Genomic DNA, 21,486 nt, shown 5'->3' on the forward strand with positions numbered 1-21,486 from the left:
CATGGCCTTGCAGATCAGACTCATCACGCTAATAGGTCAATAGTTCCCGGGATCAGTGGTGGCTCCCCCTTTGTAGAGTGGGATAACTGCTGCTGTGCGCCATTCAGTGGGCACAAAGCCTGATGCGAGGCTTTTATTGAACATGGTGTTTAAGTGGGGAGCCAGTTCATTCTGAAGTTCGTGCAAAACGCAGCTTGGGATGTTGTCCGGTCCCATGGATGCTGTGTTTTTGGCTTTAGAGAGTGCCGCTTTTACCTGTGTAGTTGTGATTACTGGGACTCTGCATTCTTTCTGTATAGATATGGGCCCTTTAGGGGATGAGGGTAGGGTAAAGTTAGCACTGAACCTATCTGCCAGGATGTTGACAATATCAGTTGGTTCTGTAATTTTCGTGCCGTTGTGCTGTAACTCAGAGCAGATCTGGGTGTTGCCATCGAGATTGACATAGCTATAGAATGCTTTGTGGTTATCCTTAGAATTAGTGGTGATTTTGTTTTTGTAGCTAGCTTTGGAGGATCTTATAAAAGATCTCAGCGTCTTACTGAAGCTGACCAGGGAGCTCCTCCACTCATGGGATTTTACTCTCTTTTGCAACAGTTTCTTCCTTCTGTTGTACAGTTTATTTATGGCAGGGGACCACCAGATTGGCTTCCTTTTTTGGAGGATAGCGTCTTGGTTCTGTTTGGGATAGCACGATCCATGCACTCGTGTAAGTGCATTTGTGTAGGATTCAGCAGTTGTAACTGTATTGTCCATTTGCATAGGTGTCATGAAGTTCACCACTTCTGTCTTAAGAAGCATGAAATTGGCTTTGGAGAAATGTTTTACCATGGTTTCCTTAATGGGGGGTGGGGCGGGATGTAGATATCAAGGGTGATTAGCTTATGGTCGGATCGGACCAACAAGGAGTTGACTTCAGGTGTGGAACACCGGTCACTCATGTTGGTAATGACTAGGACTAGGATATTGTTGCCCCTGGTGGGGGTGTGGATAAGTTGATCCAGGGCATTGGAGTTTATGAATTCCAGAAAGCGTTGAGCTAAGAAGTTGGTACACGAGTAGTTTTCCCAGTTAATGGTGGGGTAGTTGAAGTTGCCCATTATTAGGGTGTTTGGTTGAACCCTAATGTTTTCCAGTACATCAAGAAAAGATGAGTGGGAATCCTGGCGCATGGTGGGGGATCTGTAGCAAGCTACAATTTGGACTGCAGTTTTGCCTAGAGTTAGCTGCACTTGGATAACCTCGGATGCATTATGCTGAGCAACTAGTCTGGAGGTGTGGATATTCTTAATGAATATGGACACACCTCCGCCTTTGGTGTTTCGGTCCAGGTTACATGGCCGAAAAGTGTGGTATGAGTTATAGCCTGGTAGTGCAAGGGTGCTCTCTGGAGCCTTGAACCAGGTCTCAGTCAGTCACTGCACAGATATCGATGTTCTCCATTTTAAAGAGTTAATCGAGTGAGTGCATTTTGAGATTTAGATTTCTAGCATTGAGTAGCATTACTCTCAGTTTTTGCTTGCCTGTTCCTGTTACGCTGGTGAATTTGTTATTGAACCTTGCCTAATAAGGCACTATAGGGGCAGCAAGAGCCTTAGCCAGTATCCAGAATCCCAGGGGCGACAGGTGCAGGCCATCTGTGGCAAAGCATCATGGTCTGTCGACCATGTCATCCCAAGCAGACAGACACTGGATTCCCTTAGAATGACACCAGAAGCTTAGCCAATTGTTGAAGTCAATCATTTTGTCCTTGTACTGCGGTATCATTCTGGGCGATGGCAGAATGCTACTCAGGGCTAGGGTCATATTTGCCTGGGCTACAAGATCAGAGAGCTCTTCCATGTCTCTTTTCATATAGTCCAGGGAGGTACACCTCAGGTCATTCACACCAACATGGACAATGACAGAGTCATATTTGTACTTGTTGTGGAGTGACCTGAGTGTGTGGGTTATGTGGCGGATCCTGGCACCAGACAGGCAGCTGATGGTAACCTTCTCCTTGTTTAGCCTGGTGAGTGGGACATCAGTGTGCCTGACTATAGAGTCACCTATGACTAGTGTGTTGGGTATGTTGTTTTGCCTTATTGGTTGTGGTTGAGTGACGCTTAGACCATGTCCTTAAATTAAATGCCAAACATCCAGCACTTTCCTCATCAGCAAACACAGGCACCGATCCTCCTATGCACAGGAACCCCCCCCCCCCCATCAAAAAAATTGATTTGGTCATAAGGAACTTGGGCATGTCTATTGACAGTAAGATATCCTCTGGCTACCACGTCACCACTGTTGTTGGGAAATCCTTGTATATAGCCAGACAGAAAATCACATGTACATCTTCCATATCGAAGGAAGGAGTCATCCCCTTCTACACTTCCTGTACCGGGCTAATCACACAGTATATGCCCCATTTGGAATGTACTTATCTAAGCACATGACCCAACTCAAAGAGACCACAACAATTCCTTACTAAGATAATCAAAGGCATGTCTGCTCTGAGCCACCTTGACCTCCTCAAATCACTTGCACTCTTTCATGGCCCATTGGCTTTTAATGATGGACATCTGCCTAACCTCACAGGATCCACAAAACTAATAACACTGTACAAACCTGCCCATGAAGTTTGAACATTCACAGCAATATAAACAGAAGCTGCTAGTGTGATACATATGTATTACAGAATACCTATTTAATGGAGTAGACTACCCCTGAATCTTAGTAGTTCACTGACCCATTTTAAGCACAGCCTGGATGCGTGGATTAACAATCGTAAGGACACCTCCATTCTGGCCCCTCAAGTCCTTATGGAAGGGGGACATAACTAAGTCCAAAGATGTTCATCCTCTTAGGGATATGACATTAATTCTTTCCTTGGTAAATTCAATGTGGGATCAAGTATGTAGGCTACAAATGATCCATCACATCAGTCTATAAAGGAGCCCTTTCTAAAACAGCTTCTACTGTCTGCAACTCAAAAATCCACTTAATGTTAGAATATTACACTACTTATGTTTTCTGAACCCTTCTCTTAAACCACAGAATTATATCCAGTGTCACTATTCCAGAACATAACATACATTTCATTACTTCTGACCCACTTTGCTGCTTCTTCCATCATATGAGGCTTTTCTACAACTCTATGCAGACTATTACTCCACTACTTTCTACCATTTAACTTTCTTTTGTAATTCTACTCTACAAGGCAGTTAATATATTCACTTAATTTATTGGAAGAATATGGTCAGTATAGTGTCCTAATGGAAATAGCATAATGCTGCACTATATTACACCAACTGGTTAAATCCCTGTTATGTATACATTTCATTATTTGTGAAATTTTGCATCAGCTTTGCTTATATTACTACAGTGTGTCTATTTCATCTTTTCTACTACATTGTACTGAGCCTGTGGTCCAGAAAGTGTTTGAAAAGGGTCCACAGACCAGATCACCTACCCCGTTAACATACTGAAAAATAAAGAAATTACAAAATGTTTATGTACATAAAAACTATCAGCAAAGTCCAAGCAGCTATCATCCTGTAAAACAGGCATGGAAGCAGAAGAGCAGAAATGTGAACATATGAAGGGGGAACAGCTCAGGAGAAACAAAGTGAAGTGCTACATCATGCAAATGATGAACAAATGAACACCTTATATGAAACAGTGTAAACAACAAATGTCACGGACTGCAAAAAAAACAAAATACAAACCCTTTAAAAGTTAATGCTCTCATCTTACATTTAAACAGATTTTTTTAGAATGAATAAATAAAGACAATGCTTTAAAAAGATTTCAAACCAATCTCAGAATGTAACAACATGCTCTTCATCCACCGATCTTATTTGTTTACAGACTTATCAAAACAGGTACACTTATTCAGATGTCTTTCTTTTTTATGCCATCACTTTTCGTTGTGCCTTGATGTCTATATAAAATAGTAGCAAAACCCAAGCATGTATATGACAGATACAGGTCACTTCTTAAAATTCTTAAGAGACCGGCTTCTGCAGCTTTCACAGAAGAATGAAAATAGAACGTACAGTTACCATCTGCCTTTGAAATATGCTGAGCATCTTTGCAGTACATCAACAGAATCTGGTTCACCCATCTGTAAATCATTGATCTGACCCAGGTACTGGAGTGGATGGGATAACAACCTGCCTGTGGCAAAAGCATACAGGAATCCCAGCAGGGGGCTGGCATAACTGGGTTACAGATGGCATAACAGTTAAGGTGTTTACCTCACAGACACAAGGTACAGGGTTTGATCCTCACCTTTGAGGGCAAATTGGCTAAGCTTAAAACAGCCTGCAAGGACAGCTAGCCTAGTGATTATCTTTGAAATTATACCCCCATCAATTACCTTTATTTAAAGTTGTTATACAGAGACAGATTCTAGAACATTCTGCTGCAGACGCCTATATAAGCTGCATACACTGCTGTGGAACAAACTGACTTTTATTTCTCTGTTCTAAACCTATACAAGAAGAAAATGTACAAGTCATCACTTGCCTTAAAACTATAAAATAAGTTTCTATTGCCCTTACACTCTTGGCCATACCTCTCAACTGTCCCCAATTTTAACTCCCATTTTAGCACTGCTCCTCTTCACCCCCCCCCCCCCCCAAAAAAACAGACACTGGTGATTTTTTGGAGAAAATGCAGTGCATTATACATAACAAATACTGACAATAATTAGTTATACACTTATTTTACTTCAAGAAGTGCATATTTATTCACATCCTCTTATTCTGTCAAGTTAATAGCACTAATATTTTATAAAGTGACCATATTTCTGGATGTTTCCCCAAGTCTGCGGTGATTTGTTCCGATTTAGTTAACAGCTATACTCTGCACATTGAATGTACTGCAACAATCTCCTTCGCTTATTACCTCACACTATCAGTCATAAAGGAAATAAGCCAAGAAATAAATCGACTCGCAACATAAAACACGAATGTATCCCACTCTCCTAAACTGGCACTTCCTTCATCAGACTGGAGCTAGTGACTACGGTCCCTAAATATTTAACATGACCTCAGCCAAATCCCCTTACCATCGAAATGCAAGTCCAGCACCACACACAGCAAGGAAACGTACGAGAGAAGACAACTGAGACCCCGGGATCTCCCTGGCACCTCCATTGTCATTTTTGTCACTGTCCCTCAGTTAGGGGGGTTGACCAGGAGAGCCTCTTCTGTATAACCACTACGTTCTCCGTTTTCCAGTCCAAACCTCCGTTTGCACAGCTTCTGATAACAGTTTCAAAAGGTCAGCCACCTGTGGTGACTATCTCAAAACAAAATTAGAACTGTCAAATGCACGATCATAACTCCTTTTCCACTGCACTTAAAAAAACATGAGACACTAGACAGCATCACATACTTTTCCGGATTCACACTCGTGGGCATCTCCCATTGGACATCAGAGGTACATCACTTCCGCTTACATCTCCGTCTTTTTGTTGCGTCTAAGATAGACAACAGCAGATGACAATAAGGCTTCCTGTGGTTGTGATGAAAAGATTGTGAAATAGGGTGTACTGATTTTTGTAGTGGCATTTTTTGCTGGTATCGCTTTGATGTCCATAGTATTTCACGTCCGCATTCCACTTCAGTGTCTTAATTCAGAATTTTGTGCCGTCTTGTCAGAAAAGTTGTATTTGATTCATCGCTAGACGGTTCTGCCTATTAAAGCTACCTTCATGTGACAGGTTTTGCTGATTGGAGTTGGTAATAGTTTTTTTTTTTTTTTTTTTTCAGTGGGATCCAAGCAGGGCGGTCCACCCGGTTACGTTGACACGTTCCAAATTATTTCTAAATTTACTTTGGGTAATAATGCAGAGGCAACATTATGACAGTAAACTGCAGTAACACGAATTATATCAGTTGTAGATTGCAAATTGAAGTTATAGAACAATCGACTAATGTGGTTATTTTCAGATCCAGAGTGATCAATGCAAGTAAAGCTCTTTATTCCAATCAGCAGCAGCGAGTGTACGGTTTGTCATGCTCTCACGTGAGACTGCTCATATTTTGCTTAATGCAGAGAGTACCGACTGTAAACACATCTTAGAAAAAGGCAGGGAGGAGGAGGAGAGAATGCGGCTTTCAATGTAGCACACACTTTTTGTATTGCATATCTCTAAAAATACATCTTTAGCTTAAAAACTATTGTACTGTAGTGTACTATATGGACTTATTATATTATTGTAGTATAATTTTTAGGTGTTTCATAATAAGTGTCACTGCATGGTTCTTCTTTGACAGCTACGACTGATGATGTACCACAGCCAAGGGACAGCACTCCAGCTTCCACTTCTGAGCCATCTCCAGCTCCTGAGTCCTTACCTCTTCTGACTGCTTCTACACTTGTTGCTCAAACTCCTGAATAAGGTATTCCAACTCCAGAGGATTCTAGTGTCAATCTTCTAGGGGATGATTTTTCGAATTCAGAACTTCTTTAAGCAGGAGAAGGCTGATTTAAATGCTTCTGTGGACTTAAGAGGATGCATGTTAGTGGCTACAAATCTCCATAGGGAAAAAATGTGTCACCAGACGTAGTAAAAGACTGGCTGTGCCTTTCAACATTCTGGACTCCGATGGCTGATTTGTCATTACTCTTTTGTAATGTAAATTGTATGCTTTCACATCCACATAGATTTCTCATTTATGATTGGGTACATTCCTTGCAACAGTGTATAGTTTGCCTCATATACTGGTATTTTTTTCTGAAGCTGTGTGTGCTCAGTGGGGCTGTTTATGGGAGACAGGTGAGTGTGGTCATTGGGTACAGAGAGGCACTCTGGCATTTTAGTCTTATTTTGTAAAGCTTTTATTTTGCTTAAGTAAGGGTGGTATTCACATATTCCTAGGACGAGCACTACTTTTAGATTTGTTTTGCAGAGGTATATTTTATAAGATCATATATGCTAAAAAACTGTGGTGGTGGTGCTGCGGTAGCGTTGTCGCCTCACAGTAAGACGTTCTCCTGTTCCATTCTGTGATTACAAAGCTTAATAATTTAAAGTTTTCTTTAAAAGGCAGGGGTGAGTTTATACTACCATACATAGGTAGAGTTTATACTACCATACATAGGTAAGAAAACTATTAAAAAAGAATCCCATATACATTGTTTAAGGGATAACAATGGTAACTTAGTTAATGGTAAACAGACTATTTTAAATGTAGTAAATGATTATGTATTAAATTTATATAAAGGGAAAAACACAATGCCAATAAAATGGAATATACCAAAAATGCCAAAAGCATTTTCTTCCTTTTTAGCTGCCACTATTAAAGTAACTGAGTTAAAAAGGCAATAACTAAGATGACTTCTAAGCATACAGTGCCAGGTAAAGATGGAATAACATATGAATTTTATAAAATGCTTTCAGATTCTCAACTGCAAGACATTGTTAACATATTTAACGAATGGTTTAAAGATGGCATAACCAAAGCAGAAATATTAAATATTGCATTAACATTTTATTTGGAAGAAAGGTGAAAGAGATATGTTGGCTAAATGGAGGCCAATAGCTTTGTGTAACACAGACTACAAACTGTTTTGCAAAATTTTACAAATGAGACTTAGACTTAAAATACATCATTTATTAGATCCAAACATATATGGAGTACCGGGCAGACCTATACAAGAGTTGCTTTTCATTTTGAAAAATGTATGCATGTATGTTCAAAAGTCTGTTACAGCGCATTTGATAATATATCTCATAGTGCTGTTGCAGAGGTTTTAGAACAATTTGGTTTTGGGAAATGTTTTAGAAAATGTGTTACTTCAATACATGCACAAACACAAATAACACCAGTGATTAATGGTTGGATAGGTAATCCAGTTCAGCTGTTCTATATAAATACAGAAGTTTAACAAAGTCAGCACCATATTCTTATGAATGTCAGAATGTTACTATACCTAGAATAATGTCTTATGCAGATTATATTATTATTATTGCTAAAAATTATAAATCTTTACAACATGACTTAAATATTATAACAAGCATAATACAGAATATAGGTTTACAATTTAATATTAAAAAGTCTGCAGGATTCACTAATAATTCTGATATACCAGAAGATTTTAAACAATACATAATTTCACAAGAAGGAATGCAGGTTTTAGGTATCCCCTTTGGTACAGATCATTATATAAACTTTAAATGCAAAGAAGTGCTTGATAAAAGTTGTAAGAAATTAAACTTCTGGAACACTTTCTCCCTTTCATATGTCAAAAAAGTTTATTTATTGAATGGAGTTTTTCTTAGTAAATTTATTTATCTCTTTACTATTTATTTTTTTCCAATAGCTTGGACTACACATCTATTAAACGCAATATTCAAACATAAATCCAGTCAAAAGAGGCATACTATACTCAAATAAACAACAAGGAGGTTTATCTTTAATACAGCCTATATTATTTTTGCAAACATTATACTTGCATGCTGTTTTTAAATACTTGAACAACAAAGTGAACTCATTAGTAGGAAGGATGATTGCATCTAATGACAATAACTTTTGGACAGCCTCTATGTCAGGAAAAAGAATTAAAAATATCATCAAAAATGAGCTTAAAGATGTACAATTGATTATATTAAAATATAGAATGCACACTTTTTCAGTATTAGATTCAAGAAAACAATGGTACAACCAAATATTACATAATTATTTTACAATCAACGCTTTTGCTAATTATTCTTTATTTAGTTTACATGGATTAAAAAACAGAAGAACAATAATCAAAAAAATACCACAATGGGGAGATTTTATATGGAGATGCTCTTTGAATAAATTGCCTCTGAGAGCAACATTTGTGTACAAAGACTTTTCATTTAGGAAATGCATGAGATTAGAGTGTACAGAGTTGGAAACAGCGGAGCATATTTTCCTTAATTGTAATAGAGTTAAGTTTTTTTGCTTACAGGTGAAAAACAAGTACAATGTTCCTCATTTATTTCCTTTAGACATACAAAAATGTTTGTTTGCAAACTATAATAGATACTGGGACTCAGAAATCAAAAATGCAGATTTTTTTCGTGTAATAGCCATGTACATTCTTTGGATGGCAAGATGCACAGAAGCCAACAATGGAAAACCCTGGTCAACAAAATACCTACTCTACAGACTGGAGGAAAATTTAAATAAAAAAAAGATGGACAATGAACTTATCTACTGCAAACAATACTTAAATCGTTTATATACTTAATGAAATTGTAAATGTCTATTGTAGTCATTTTTCTCTTTAAATAAGATCTATTTGTAAATAATTGTATATATTTGTAAATATTTAAATATTTTCAATAAAAAAATGGATTAATCCTGTTCCATTCTCAGGATAGATGTGATTTTATCAGAATGTTAGGACCAGGATGTTAAGATTTATGTTGACCTAAAGTTAGCTTGTTTGCAAATTCGGGGATCCAGTGACTTCATCTATTTCCATGGAAAAGTATGAATAAGGATGGACTGTTTGTCCTGCTCTTTTTCTTGCTCATCCTTCTTCTCCCTTATTTTGCCATTCATTGACCACAAGGCCTTGACTTTTACTTATTACCTTGTTATGTAGTGTCAAGGCTGTTTACGCCAGCATGGGAAGAGGTCATTAAGAGTTGTGGTCTGATCATTTGACATTCATTTAACTTTATTCTTCCTACTTATCCTGGTGGCTGACCTTTAAAACAAAGTATTCCTCCTGTTTATAAATCATTTGCGAGACAATATTATTCATTTTTTAAAAGAAGTACTATTTCGGCATATACCGATTTTAGATTAAGTTGGTATTAATGATGAACAGGCACTCCTTCAATTGTGCAAATTATAAGCATGTATGGATCGATGGTGTACTAACAGTTGATGGTACTAAAGTGCATGACAAGACTGGAATTTTATGGACTGTCATTTACCATTTGTTTCTATTAACAAATGGTGAAGATGCCCACTAGATGCTCCAACATACTGGATCTCGTGCACACAAATATGGGAGAATGCCACACCCTGTCCTCCCTGGTAAAGTCTGACCATAAAGCTGTCTCCTTCAAAATTAGCTCTGTAATCCCATTAAAACTAATAACCTTTATACACTATGGCAAATTACCTGATAAGTGAGGGTTTGTCAGAATTCAGCATCCCTCCCAACCCAGAGAACACACCACCCTATGCTAAATGGTTCTGAGACTCTACAGCCTTGTCAGTGGCTGCAGAAGTTGTTGTGGAATCTCATTAAATGAGATGTACAACAAAAGAAAAAGTTTGGCAAAAAATAGGAAGGGTAATTTCCAAAAAGAACTCCTCAAACTAAATGGGCAGCTAAGAGGGTTAATTAGGCTAAGTAAAACAACTTTGAAGTTGATATCCTCCCAGGTGAAAGATAACCATAATGCCTTCTACAGCTATGACAGAAACCTCAAATGCAGTACTCAATGACTGTGCCAAACTGATGGTTAATGATGCGACATTCAGTGAGTCTGGCTATTTTTTTTTTTTTTTAATTTTGGACAAATTCACTCCCAGCTTTACACCCCTCCCATCACCTCAACCATCCCCCCGATAGTCTCAAACATAACCCATCTAACTATAATTAAGGTGCATGTACTACACTGACTAAAACCAAGGACATTGTTTGCCTCAGTAGACCCAGATAATGTCCCAGGATGTCTCCTGAATCATTTAAAATATGACTTAAAGAACCCGTGGGGTAACTGTTTTAATTGTAGTCCTAAAACGGGCTTTGTGACATGTGAATCTCGGACTGCAACAGTCAGCCCCTTTCATAAAGGAGGGCCTTTATCAGATCTTGGAACTACAGACCTGTTAGTCTAACTAGTCTCATTTGCAAAGCTATATGAATAATTATGGAAATTGTCAATAAGAACATGAGACCTCCAGACACTGGATCCATCCCAGTTTGTCAAAGGAAGGTCCAGTTTACTGACTCTGCACATGTGCAAAACACCAGAGATACTAGATTCAATGATCTGAACAGCACTTGTGACATAAAACAATAGATGCTGAAGAGACAGATGTGTCCCAAAAGGATCCCTGCATTATGGAGTAATCTCATTTCATCCCTGACCCTATTAAAACAAAACCTTCCCAGATGGATGAGAAATCTTAATTTACTCCCTGTCTGACCCTGTGTCACTTATGGTCAGAGGCCATCCATGAGAAAAGTATTGTCCTAACACACCCCTGATACAATCCTTGGCTATATGCCTATTAATATGTGCACCCCCCCCCATGATACTTGGGACCAGATGGTCTGGGGTGCATGGCTAGACTTGTAAGGACTCTGGTGGTCACTAGCCTAGTAACAACCTGTGAATCTGTGTCATTGATTACTTGAGTACACTTTATGCAGGCAAGTTAGAACAAGAAGATTTCTGACCCATTCCCTCAATGCTCCCTTCTTTCCAAGCTGCCATAGTTGCCCCCAATCTTTTTGAGGTGAAGCATGCAATTTCCTCACTGACAAAAAAAATGCTGCTCCTGGCATAGTCTGTTACTTTTTTTTTTTTTTATCCTTTTCAGATGAACAGCTGCTAACTTTAGTTTTGTTATTTAACTAGAAGTTATATGGGTTTTGGCGTTCACATCTTTTTAAGAGTTGTTTTGAAATTTATTTGGAAAAAAAGATGATTGCTGTCTACTAAAAAATTGGAGACCAGTTTCTCTTTGCAGTACAGATTAAAACATTTTTTACAAGGTTCTTAAAGTGTGTCTTCGTCTACATATGTTTTATTTATTAAATCCTGGGGTTTACGGCATTTCAGGATGATCTATTACTGACCTGTTATTACTTTTAAAGACTATTGTTTCTCTCATTTCTGCCTCCTCCTGTTTATTACTCCTGCAACCTGACAAAAGCTTTTGATAAGGTTGGACATAAGGCTCTAATCGCGATTTTACATTCTTTTGGTTTCAGACCTCTATTCATAGCTTGCATTTCTTCTGTTTACTCTGCATCCACCATTTTACCAGGTATTAATAGTCGGTTGTGTAATGTGATCCCTAGGTTTAATGGTATTCAACAAGGGTGCACTTTGAGTAGCTATTTCTTTACGCTTATGGTAGGAGCAGTCTTTTCTAAAGTTAGGACTCAGTTATGTTTGTCCTCTACTCCTTTTCCTGTGCAGCAATTTTGGTGCCTAGTTTTTTTTCTCCTGTCCCAACGATGTTACTATTGTGGCGATTCTGCTTTGGCATTATCAGAGATATTACACTGTTTACTGAAGGCTTTTTCTTTGGTAGGACTTGCCCTGAATTTAAAAGTGTTCAGGTTTTGCTCCCAAAGATGTAACTGCAATATAGGGGTGAGTTTCTCTAACCAAGGTATTATTATTATAGGTGTGCCTTTTGGGGTTCCCTCATTCCTGACAGACAAATGTAATTCTGTACTCTTTCCCAAACTTGCAGGTGTCTATCATTTTGGTGCACTGTTACATTATCCTTTACAAAAAGAGTTTACCTGTTAAATGGAACCTTTTTAAAGTACCATAGGATATGTTTTCTCTGTTTATCTTTTTCCATTCTGTTGGTCCACCAGATTACTTGCGGCTATATTTAAATTTTTTGGGGCACTGTCTTAAATCCAGTACGAAGGGGAAACCCATTTTCTCCTCCTGAAAAAGGGTTTTTTTTGCTGATTCATCCTGACCTGTTACATACTCTTTTTCTATTCACTATTTTAAAAAAGACACATGAAATCTGATGATCTGTCACTTTTGAGACAACTTATGACAGCCATTTCAGGATGTTTTTGGCCAGCTTATATGGCTGGAAAGAGATTTTGCATTGTGCCAGATGAATCCCGAGATATCCAAACAATTTTGTTACATTGGTGTGTTCCACAGCCACCTCTGTCAGATTCCTGAAGGAAGTGATACAGTATATTGTTACAGTTCTTACATGCCATGGATGCATACGCCGACTACACAGTCTAAAAACTGCATGGTTTAAGATCACAATGAAAGAGGTATGCCTGCTTTTCACATTGGAAAGATTTTTGTGATGGTGTTCTCTAGACAGACTCCCGCTTCAGGCTTCCCTTGTATATATACCCTTTCCTTTAAGATCGTGTTTTAGATCAGATTGTCAGGGATTAGAAACTTCAGACAATATTTTCATTGAGTGCAAAAGAATTGCAAGTTTTTGGGAAAAAGTGCAGCAATTTTTTTCCATCCAATCATTTATTTTCCATTACAGTTGAAATATTTTTATTTTGGAATTATAATTGTTTTTGGACTCCTGCAGTAGCACGGGTGGACTTTTTGCTTGTTTCAGGTTTACGCTTCCTATGGGTTACAAGATGCTTAGAAGCTTGCACTGGTTAAACCCTGTCAGTTGCACATATATTGTGATAGCTCAGATTGTGGTTGTGGCAGAACAGTTGGGGTTATCTGTATTTTTGGTTTTGCTATTAATTACAATTTTTTTTATATATTTTCTATATGCTTTCTGTTAAATTCCTGCATGTGTTGTTACATTCTTTGACAGCCTTTACTTTTTAACATTTGTGGTTTTGTAATATTGTTGTCCAATAAATGGATTACTCCCTGTTTTTTCAGTGAATGTAGAGTCTGTCCCCCCTGCCTCCTTCACTCAGTCACATATTATTTTTGACAACTGAGAAGACGGGATATCTTCCAGATCTTTTAAGCGTCTGAGAGAGAAGGAAGCATTCTTCCCATGGTATTCCTTGAGTGCCAGTGTCCTGACTGTTAGAATGGGTATATATTTCTTTCTTATTAAACCACAAGTGGGAAACTTTATGGAGCTCCCCTCAATACTTTGAACATTGAAGTTTTGACTGGTTTGTGTCAGCACAACATTTGTTTCAAAATGTTATCTGTGTCACTATAAGCTGACATTAATAGGATGTTTTGTTTAGTGTTTATCAGCCTTTTAACTGTCAAGTCATCTGGTTGAAGTATATACTGACTTTCCCCTTTCTGACCAGAGCTTGTAGCATCAGTCACTTGTTAACATGAGCTGGTGTAAAAATGTAAAAGAAAAAACTACTTGCTGGGACTTTTTTTTTCCTGCTCACGTGATTCAGACATTATATGCTCTGTTAAAAAAATGTTTTTCCTTCCCTTTGAGAACAGCTGTGGATTTAAAAGGGCCAAGGAACATTTTTTCCAAGTATTATGCATATGGCCACTCTTTCAGATCCAAAGTTCCATTCTATAAGAGGATTTCCTTCTCTGTTAAGATTGGGTAGGAACTGAGGTCTTCTTCCAGGAGCAGGTTGTTAGGGACAAGGCCTCTGGAATAAGCAGACTTTTCAGTTGGTAAAGGAAGGGGTTACAGACTGCATTTTTCCTGGCCAGAAGCCCATACCACTGCTGCTAAAGTAAAATCCAGTAAATAACTTATTGATAGCCCATTTCTGTAGTTTCAGGAGAACCCTTGATGCTCTGCCCCCATCCCCTTTACGGATGTCACCTATGTAGCTAAACATACTTGGCCAAATTAAGTTATTTGCAAAAGCTGCTAATCTTGGCAGCAACATATCTAGATTTCACAGAAACTGGGCTATTCTTTCATCAAATCTGCAGCTTCATGTCATCCTGTACGGGGGTTTATAAGATAATTTTTGTCTGTTTCTGAATTCTAGAAAGATTTTGAGCCAGAGCGATTGAGTTACTGAAGTCATTGAGGGGAAAGTAGATTGTCTCTTTTCCTTTCCTAGGTATATCTTCTTCTTCTTTTGGCTTTTCCCAGTTAGGTGTTGCCACAGCAGATCACCTTGTCCACTTAAGATTGGCAGTGAAGTTTTACGGTGTCGAGTTGCCAGCCTGGCGCCCAACATTCCGCAAAAGGCACACACACACACTCATGCCTAGAGCCAATGTAGTGTGTCCAATCAACCTACAGCATGTCTTTGGGATGTGGGAGGAAACCAGAGCACCCAGAGGAAACCCACACGACCACAGGAAGGACATGCAGACTCAGCACAAAAGGCACCCCAGCCGAGGATCGAACCAGAGAACCTCTTGCTGTGAGGTGGCAACGCTAACCGCTGCACCACCGCAACCACCCCTTCTCCTTTCCTGGGTATATACTTATGTTAAAATTCCTTTTGGTGGTCAAAAACAGACCGTCCTAGATTTGACCTGTACTGACTGTGTTTCTTAACACAAAGAAGCTGAGATTGGTGAGTCTTTAGTTCCACACACTCCCCCCAATCAAAGAGCATAGAAGGTCCCCAGTATTCAGCAAGCTCTGCACAGTGTGCAGAAATAGTGCAAGAGCTGCTGCAGGCAATATGGCCAAAGACCGATATAGGCACAAGCTCTCAGGATGTGCACGAGTGCTCCTACACTATTCTTGCACGGACACCACTGCTATATGCTAATTACCCCATTTGCTGGTGAAAATCATGCAAATTAGGTGAATTAGTGATCCAGGAAGCAGTCGGGTGTCTGTGCAGGAATAGTGTAACCTACAGAAATGTATTTGGTTACTAACCGAATACATTTCTGCAAATTACAAAACGGAGGCATGACAGCTTCAAAGAAAGCATGTATTCAATGTAGTAGGCATGCCAATGGCCAAATATATAGCCATTGGCATAGGAAATAGTTGCAAAATTATAAAAAAATAACTTTTTTTTTGGACGATTTTGACCATTTAACAGTAGGGCAGCAGTGCGCAAATGGGATCGGCCCGAAAATATGAAAAAAAGTTGGAAATAAGCTTTTAAACCCAAATCAGCATTTTGCCATGTTAGTCAATGACATGCGTAAGACAACAGTACCAGGGAAGAGTGGTTGCTAAGGGGGAAGGCTCAGTGTCAGTGTGGTAACTATGAATTAGCATTCTGTTTTATGCAAATGAGGGGACTGACACTGAATTATAGAATTTCTCTCAGTGTCACCTTGCACCCAACTGTGTAGGTGCAGCAGCACCATGGTAGTGTCATGCATGCTGTAAGCTCATTGGAGCTCTGTGGCCCATGTTTGCCCTTAGCTAAGCACAGCTAAGGAAGGGGGTGTGTCTGAGGCTGCCTAGTAGTGTTTACATTGCCTAAACCGGTGTGCACGCTGTGCACCGGGTTTTAAAACAAAAAAAACAGGAAATAGCAGTTCTGTTCACATCTGAGCACTGGGTATGTGTGACACACCTCAGGGCTTAAATAGGATGGCAATGGGAAGGGAAAACAGCAGTAGGAAGGCAATCAAGGAGAACCAGCATAGCTGTCAAGTGAAATGTATCAGAATCAGCCAATTACACAGGCAGCAGCCCACCCCAGCACACTACTATAAACTATGCAAACACATTTCACTCTGCTGTTTCCCACAAACTCTACATCACCAGTGTACACATATGGAGAAATTTTACCTGACAAAACTAATAAAATGTTAGGGACTGCTGTCATACCTCAATATGTGGAAGAGACTGAGGGTGGTGAGGATGTGAATGCTGATGACCAACCCGCAGTGAGAAGGAGAAGAGTATATAGACCCAGGGTAACCTACCAGGGGCTGCATGAGCTGGAGATAGTTGAGCGCTATAGGGTGGACAGGGACATTCTACAGCAAATTGTTGAGCTGCACCAGCCATGCCTCAGACACAGAATCAACAGAGAGGAACCCATCCCAGTGGATACCAAGGTATGTGTAAGCTTAAAAATACATGCCACCTTCCAAAGGCCAACTGGGGATATCATGGGGGTCTCACAGGCATCAGCATCCAGGTTCCTCCACCATTTCCTGGATGCCATGTTGGCACATGCCAGTGAGCACATATATTTCCTCAACACCTGTGAGGCATTGACCAGCAATATGCATCTCTTCCACCAAATAGCAGAATACCTTGAGGTAGTGGGTGCTCTAGACTGCACACACATACACATCAAAGCACCACCCGGTGAGCGGGGTAGGGTCTCCATAAACCGCAGGGACTTCCCCTCCATCAACTGCAAGGTCACATGCGATGCCCAGGGCATCATCTTGAATGTGTGTGCTGGCAGCCCTGGAAACTATAACGACTCCCACATCTAACGTATGACACAGCTGTATCAGACATTAGCCAGTGGGGACATCCCATATGGCCACCTAGTGGAGGATGCTAATTACTCACTGGAGAAGTGGCTGATGACACCCATCAGAAATGCACACACACCAGAACAAGAACTCCGTAATGAAGGACATGCACAAACCAGAATCATAATAGAGCATGTGTTTAGGATGCTCAAGTCATGGTTCCACTGCCTGAATATATCCGGTGGAGCCTTGCAGTACTCTCCAGCTGCATGCACACAAATGTTCATTGTATGTGCCATGCTACACAATATGATCCTGCAGAAACAGCTGCAGCAGGAACAGCATGGGGCAAGGCCACACAGCCCCCCCCATCATAGCCAAGGCCATCACAGGCACAGAGGGACTCAGAGGAACAACCTGCGCCTGCCCACGTAGGCAGAAGGAGGCAAGCCCAGTTTGCTCAGCCTTTGGCAAAGAGGCAATGCATAGCACATATACTGACATGGTAGGGACCCAGGGAATGACACCTCTCTCTGACTCGCACATACAGTAAAAGGGATGCCAAACATGACACTGTCTGTGCTTTACCATGTATAGGGAGTGTACTATGTACATCTAACATAGTCAGCCCTCCAGCCCCATCCTCAGTACTGGCACAGCCACAAGGTAAGTCACCTTCCTATCATTTGCTGACTGGAGTAGCATGTTCTGCTAGTTGTATCTATGGTATGGATGTGAGCATGCAAGGGAATTAGGTGGCTGGATGGGATGGCAGCAGATAGTGGACACCTATATGGGCAGCATGAAATCCATAAATACTGGTGTCAACAAAGTAGACAGTACTAGACAAGGTGACAAATCCCACTGCAGTATATGTGGTGGCCCAAATGTGTGTCCATAGGACACACACATGCATGTCAGTAAGGCTCACATACCCAACACCAGCCTCAGCCAGCAGGACAGGTGTAGATGACCATAACAAAAGGCTGTGCTAAGGCTTCCAGTTGATGGCAATGGTGAACAGACCCCCTCCAGACCTACACAGACAGACTACAACAGGTGTGGCAGTTGTATGTTAGTTCTGAAGGGTAAGAAGTCTGAAACTGAAATGTAGATCAATAAAACCTAAGATCTGTACTCTACTGATATGCCTCTAGTCTGCATGACAGGTCAGAATACAAAATGAAATGGAAGCCAACAGAGTACCTGAAATCCCAGTACAGTCATAACAAATGTTTACAGTTGTCAGGTTTGCCCCCCCCCAATCCTATGTAGAAATGCAGTAACATGTAAGTGTGGGTTTAATAACAGTGGAGGACAGATTACCTGAGCTGGCCCAATTTACAGGATAGATTGTTGCATGTGTATAATATGCAGGGGTCTGTGTGTTAGGTTCTTGTGTGTTCAATATTGTCTGGAAGTGGTCAGCATGTTGGCATGGAGGGTTGTGTCTCGGTGGCCTATGGCCAGTACTGTTGATGACAGGGCCATGTTCTGACAACTGCAGTGCCAACCACAATGCATCTCAGCAATACCCATGTCAGCAGTCATCCATACTCACTGTCCAGATGTCAATATCTGTCACCATCTGAAAGATGGACATGCCATGAATGTGGGCCCAAACATACACGCAGTACACAGGTGGAAGTACCCTAGACAGAGTACATAAAATGTAACTGTCGACTGCACACAACTTTGTCAGTGTAGTATGGAACACTGATGTAGTCTGACCAATCAGAGGCAGACCACAAAAGGCACAGTTATGAAGTAATGAGAGACTGCCTATGTCCTCGCACAAGGCAGCATAAGGGAAATGCTCCAACTATATCTGTGAGTCAGCTGCAAGTAGCTTCCATATCACACATGCACTCACTTCACCTCACCATTAGCTACATGTTTATCACAGGTCATATCCCTGCTGTTGGGAATGAGTGCAGTATGACCCCCACTTCTGTATGGGAATACCCACAGAATGCAGCATGCTGAAGAGGTGTCCCATGCTGGTGTGTCCCTAGCTGTAAGCAGCACCCTGATAACATCCAGACAAATGGGTTAATATGGACAGGAACTATTGCCATTAACACCACGCACACTTACCCTGTCACCCCAGGGGAATCCAGTGGCTTGCATCCTGGGAATGTAGGAGTGACAGAATGCACAGGCCTGCTAAAGATGGCCTGCATCACTACCAAATGCCCTACAGTCCTCTGTCAAAGGCCTGTGCCTCAACCATACTGCCAGTGTGTTATCTCACGGGGTCCCAACTAACATAACACAGTCAACAGACACAAATGCAAGGCCATGTTGACAAATCCCAGTAGCATGCCCACCATGTCCTAATGCATGAACTGTGGTCCAACCCCTAAATTCCGCTGGGACGAAGGGACAACTATAGGGATACTTCTCAGATATCACTTGCATAATGTTAGGAAGAGGATAGAATAACAGAGTGGGGGGTGTAGAAGCATGGACATCACGGAGTGTGTGAAGTCTGAAACTCTTATGTGTGCCCATACAACCCCTGCCTGCAAACCGAGTAATGGGTGGCTACAAACCTGCTTGTAAACCATAATGTGAAAGGGAACTGTTCAGAAATATTAGCCCTGCCTCTGGGTTACCTAAGTGAATCTGTACGGCTGAGCGGTATGTCCACAGCAGGATATGGCCATTCTGTTACGTTGATATATGTACAAGCAGGGCAATCCTCAGCCACCACAGTACCAAAGTGCTGGACCATTTACACAGACCCATCAGCAAGTGTCTGCAGGTACCCCTCCAGAGTGGCATGAGTGTGCAAAAATATGTAGGCTGCAGACCACAGTACTGGACACAGCTTTATTCATCTTGTATTTCCCAGGAAATAACTGTGAGCAAATAAGTATATCTGTCAGTAGTTGACATAATACATCACACTGTAAAACAGTACATATGTCTGAATATCTCTGCTAACACCAACCATGTAACACAAGCAGCACAGACACAGTAGTCACAGTATCCCACTGTCACCCATTGTGACTCTATATTGTCAACCTATCTACAGATATCCTGCAGAAACATGTTGCTAGCTGTAGGTGCAGAACACAAAATCCTGGACTGGAGTACAACTTACCTGGAATGGATTCACACACTCAATACAGAAGGTCATACTGGGCATTCTTTTACACTTAGAGAAATGAAGCCCATGTCTGACAACACAGTGGACTATACATATCTGTCAGTCACAGATGTCTGCCCATGCACACCACATTGTACAGCATTCATGCTTTGCACAAACATTGGATATGAATACTTACACATATCCAAGGCCAGCACACTATAATATGTCAAACATACACACACAGATGTGGGGAAGAGAAAGACAGTGACAGAGAGATTTCCATCACGAGGCCTGTCCTACCCACAACACATCCAGTTGTTCAATACGACATGATGTGCTGATGTCAATCACTGCAGACATTGCTTATGGTAGCCGTCAGCCCTATAGTGTCTGTGGTGCTTATGATAACTGTGTAACATGATAGTACAAATCAGTATTAATCTAGCATTTGTATACCCAGTCCTGTCAAATGTAAAGTTGTGTGTGACTGAATTTGTGTTTGTTTCCAGAGGAATGGTTTATGGCCCATTCACACACACTGCACTTTCCATTGCCCATGTTAGTACTCCTGCTGTCAGTCACCTTGAAATAACCCTCTGGCCAAGTCTCAGTCATATAAGCTGCATGCTGCTTGTGATACATGTGTAATACCATAATATAGAAAGATAGGTAGAAGTTCTAATCCCAACTATGGCAAGTAAGTGTGTGTGTGTGGAGATGAATGATTTTGAGGCCATTCACTGTCACTACACCTCCCATTGCCCTACTATAGCAAGCCTGCTGATGTCAGTCACATTGAAATAACCCTTTGGACATGTGCCAGCCCCATAAGCTCCATGGCACATGCAATAACGGTGTAAGGCTCTAGTGTAGCATACTAGTTAGGCAGGAGTTCTAATCCTAGACATGGTGACTGTGCAAGTATATGTGTGTGTGTGTGTGTGTGTGTGTGTGTGTGTGTGTGTGTGTGTGTGTGTGGAGATGAATGATTTTGAGGCCATTCACAGTCACTACACCTCCCATTGCCATACTTTAGCAAGCCCACTGATGTCAGTCACTTTGAAATAACCCTTTGGAAAAGAGCCAGACCTATAAGCTCCATGGTACTTGCAATAACTGTGTAATGCTATAGTGTAGCATAGTAGTTACTAATCCCAGACATGGTAATTGCAAGACTCTGTGTGTGTAAAGATGAATGATTTTGAGGCCATTCACAGTCACTACATCTCCCATTGCCCTACTTTTGCAAGCCTGCTGATGTCAGTCATCTTGAAATAATCCTTTGGAGAAATGCCAGCCCCATAAGCTCTGTGGTGCTTGTGATAACTGCATACTGCTATTGTGTAGTATACTAGTTATGTAGGAGTTCTAATCCCAGACATGGAAACTGTGTGTG

General features: G+C 40.7%; 1 protein-coding gene and 1 long non-coding RNA gene across 2 annotated transcripts in view; one reads left to right on the plus strand and one right to left on the minus strand.

Annotated features, from left to right (window-relative positions):
- The window catches only part of LOC122806498 (dnaJ homolog subfamily C member 3-like), a 305,071-nt gene extending 299,711 nt beyond the window's left edge, over positions 1-5,360 (minus strand). The window contains exon 1 of the mRNA XM_044076997.1: positions 5,054-5,360. Within this exon, the coding sequence (XP_043932932.1) occupies positions 5,054-5,147 (94 nt within the window). The 5' untranslated portion in view covers positions 5,148-5,360. The remainder of the gene's footprint in view (positions 1-5,053) is intronic.
- A 104-nt stretch (positions 5,361-5,464) lies between these two features.
- LOC122806499 lies at positions 5,465-6,593 on the plus strand. The gene is made up of 2 exons (XR_006365514.1): positions 5,465-5,729; positions 6,267-6,593. It is a non-coding gene; the product is annotated as an uncharacterized LOC122806499 (long non-coding RNA).
- Positions 6,594-21,486: the final 14,893 nt, after the last annotated feature.

This window comes from Protopterus annectens, chromosome 7.part0, assembly GCF_019279795.1.
Source record: "Protopterus annectens isolate FY-2018-M chromosome 7.part0, PAN1.0, whole genome shotgun sequence".
Classification (NCBI taxonomy): Eukaryota; Metazoa; Chordata; order Ceratodontiformes; family Protopteridae; genus Protopterus; species Protopterus annectens.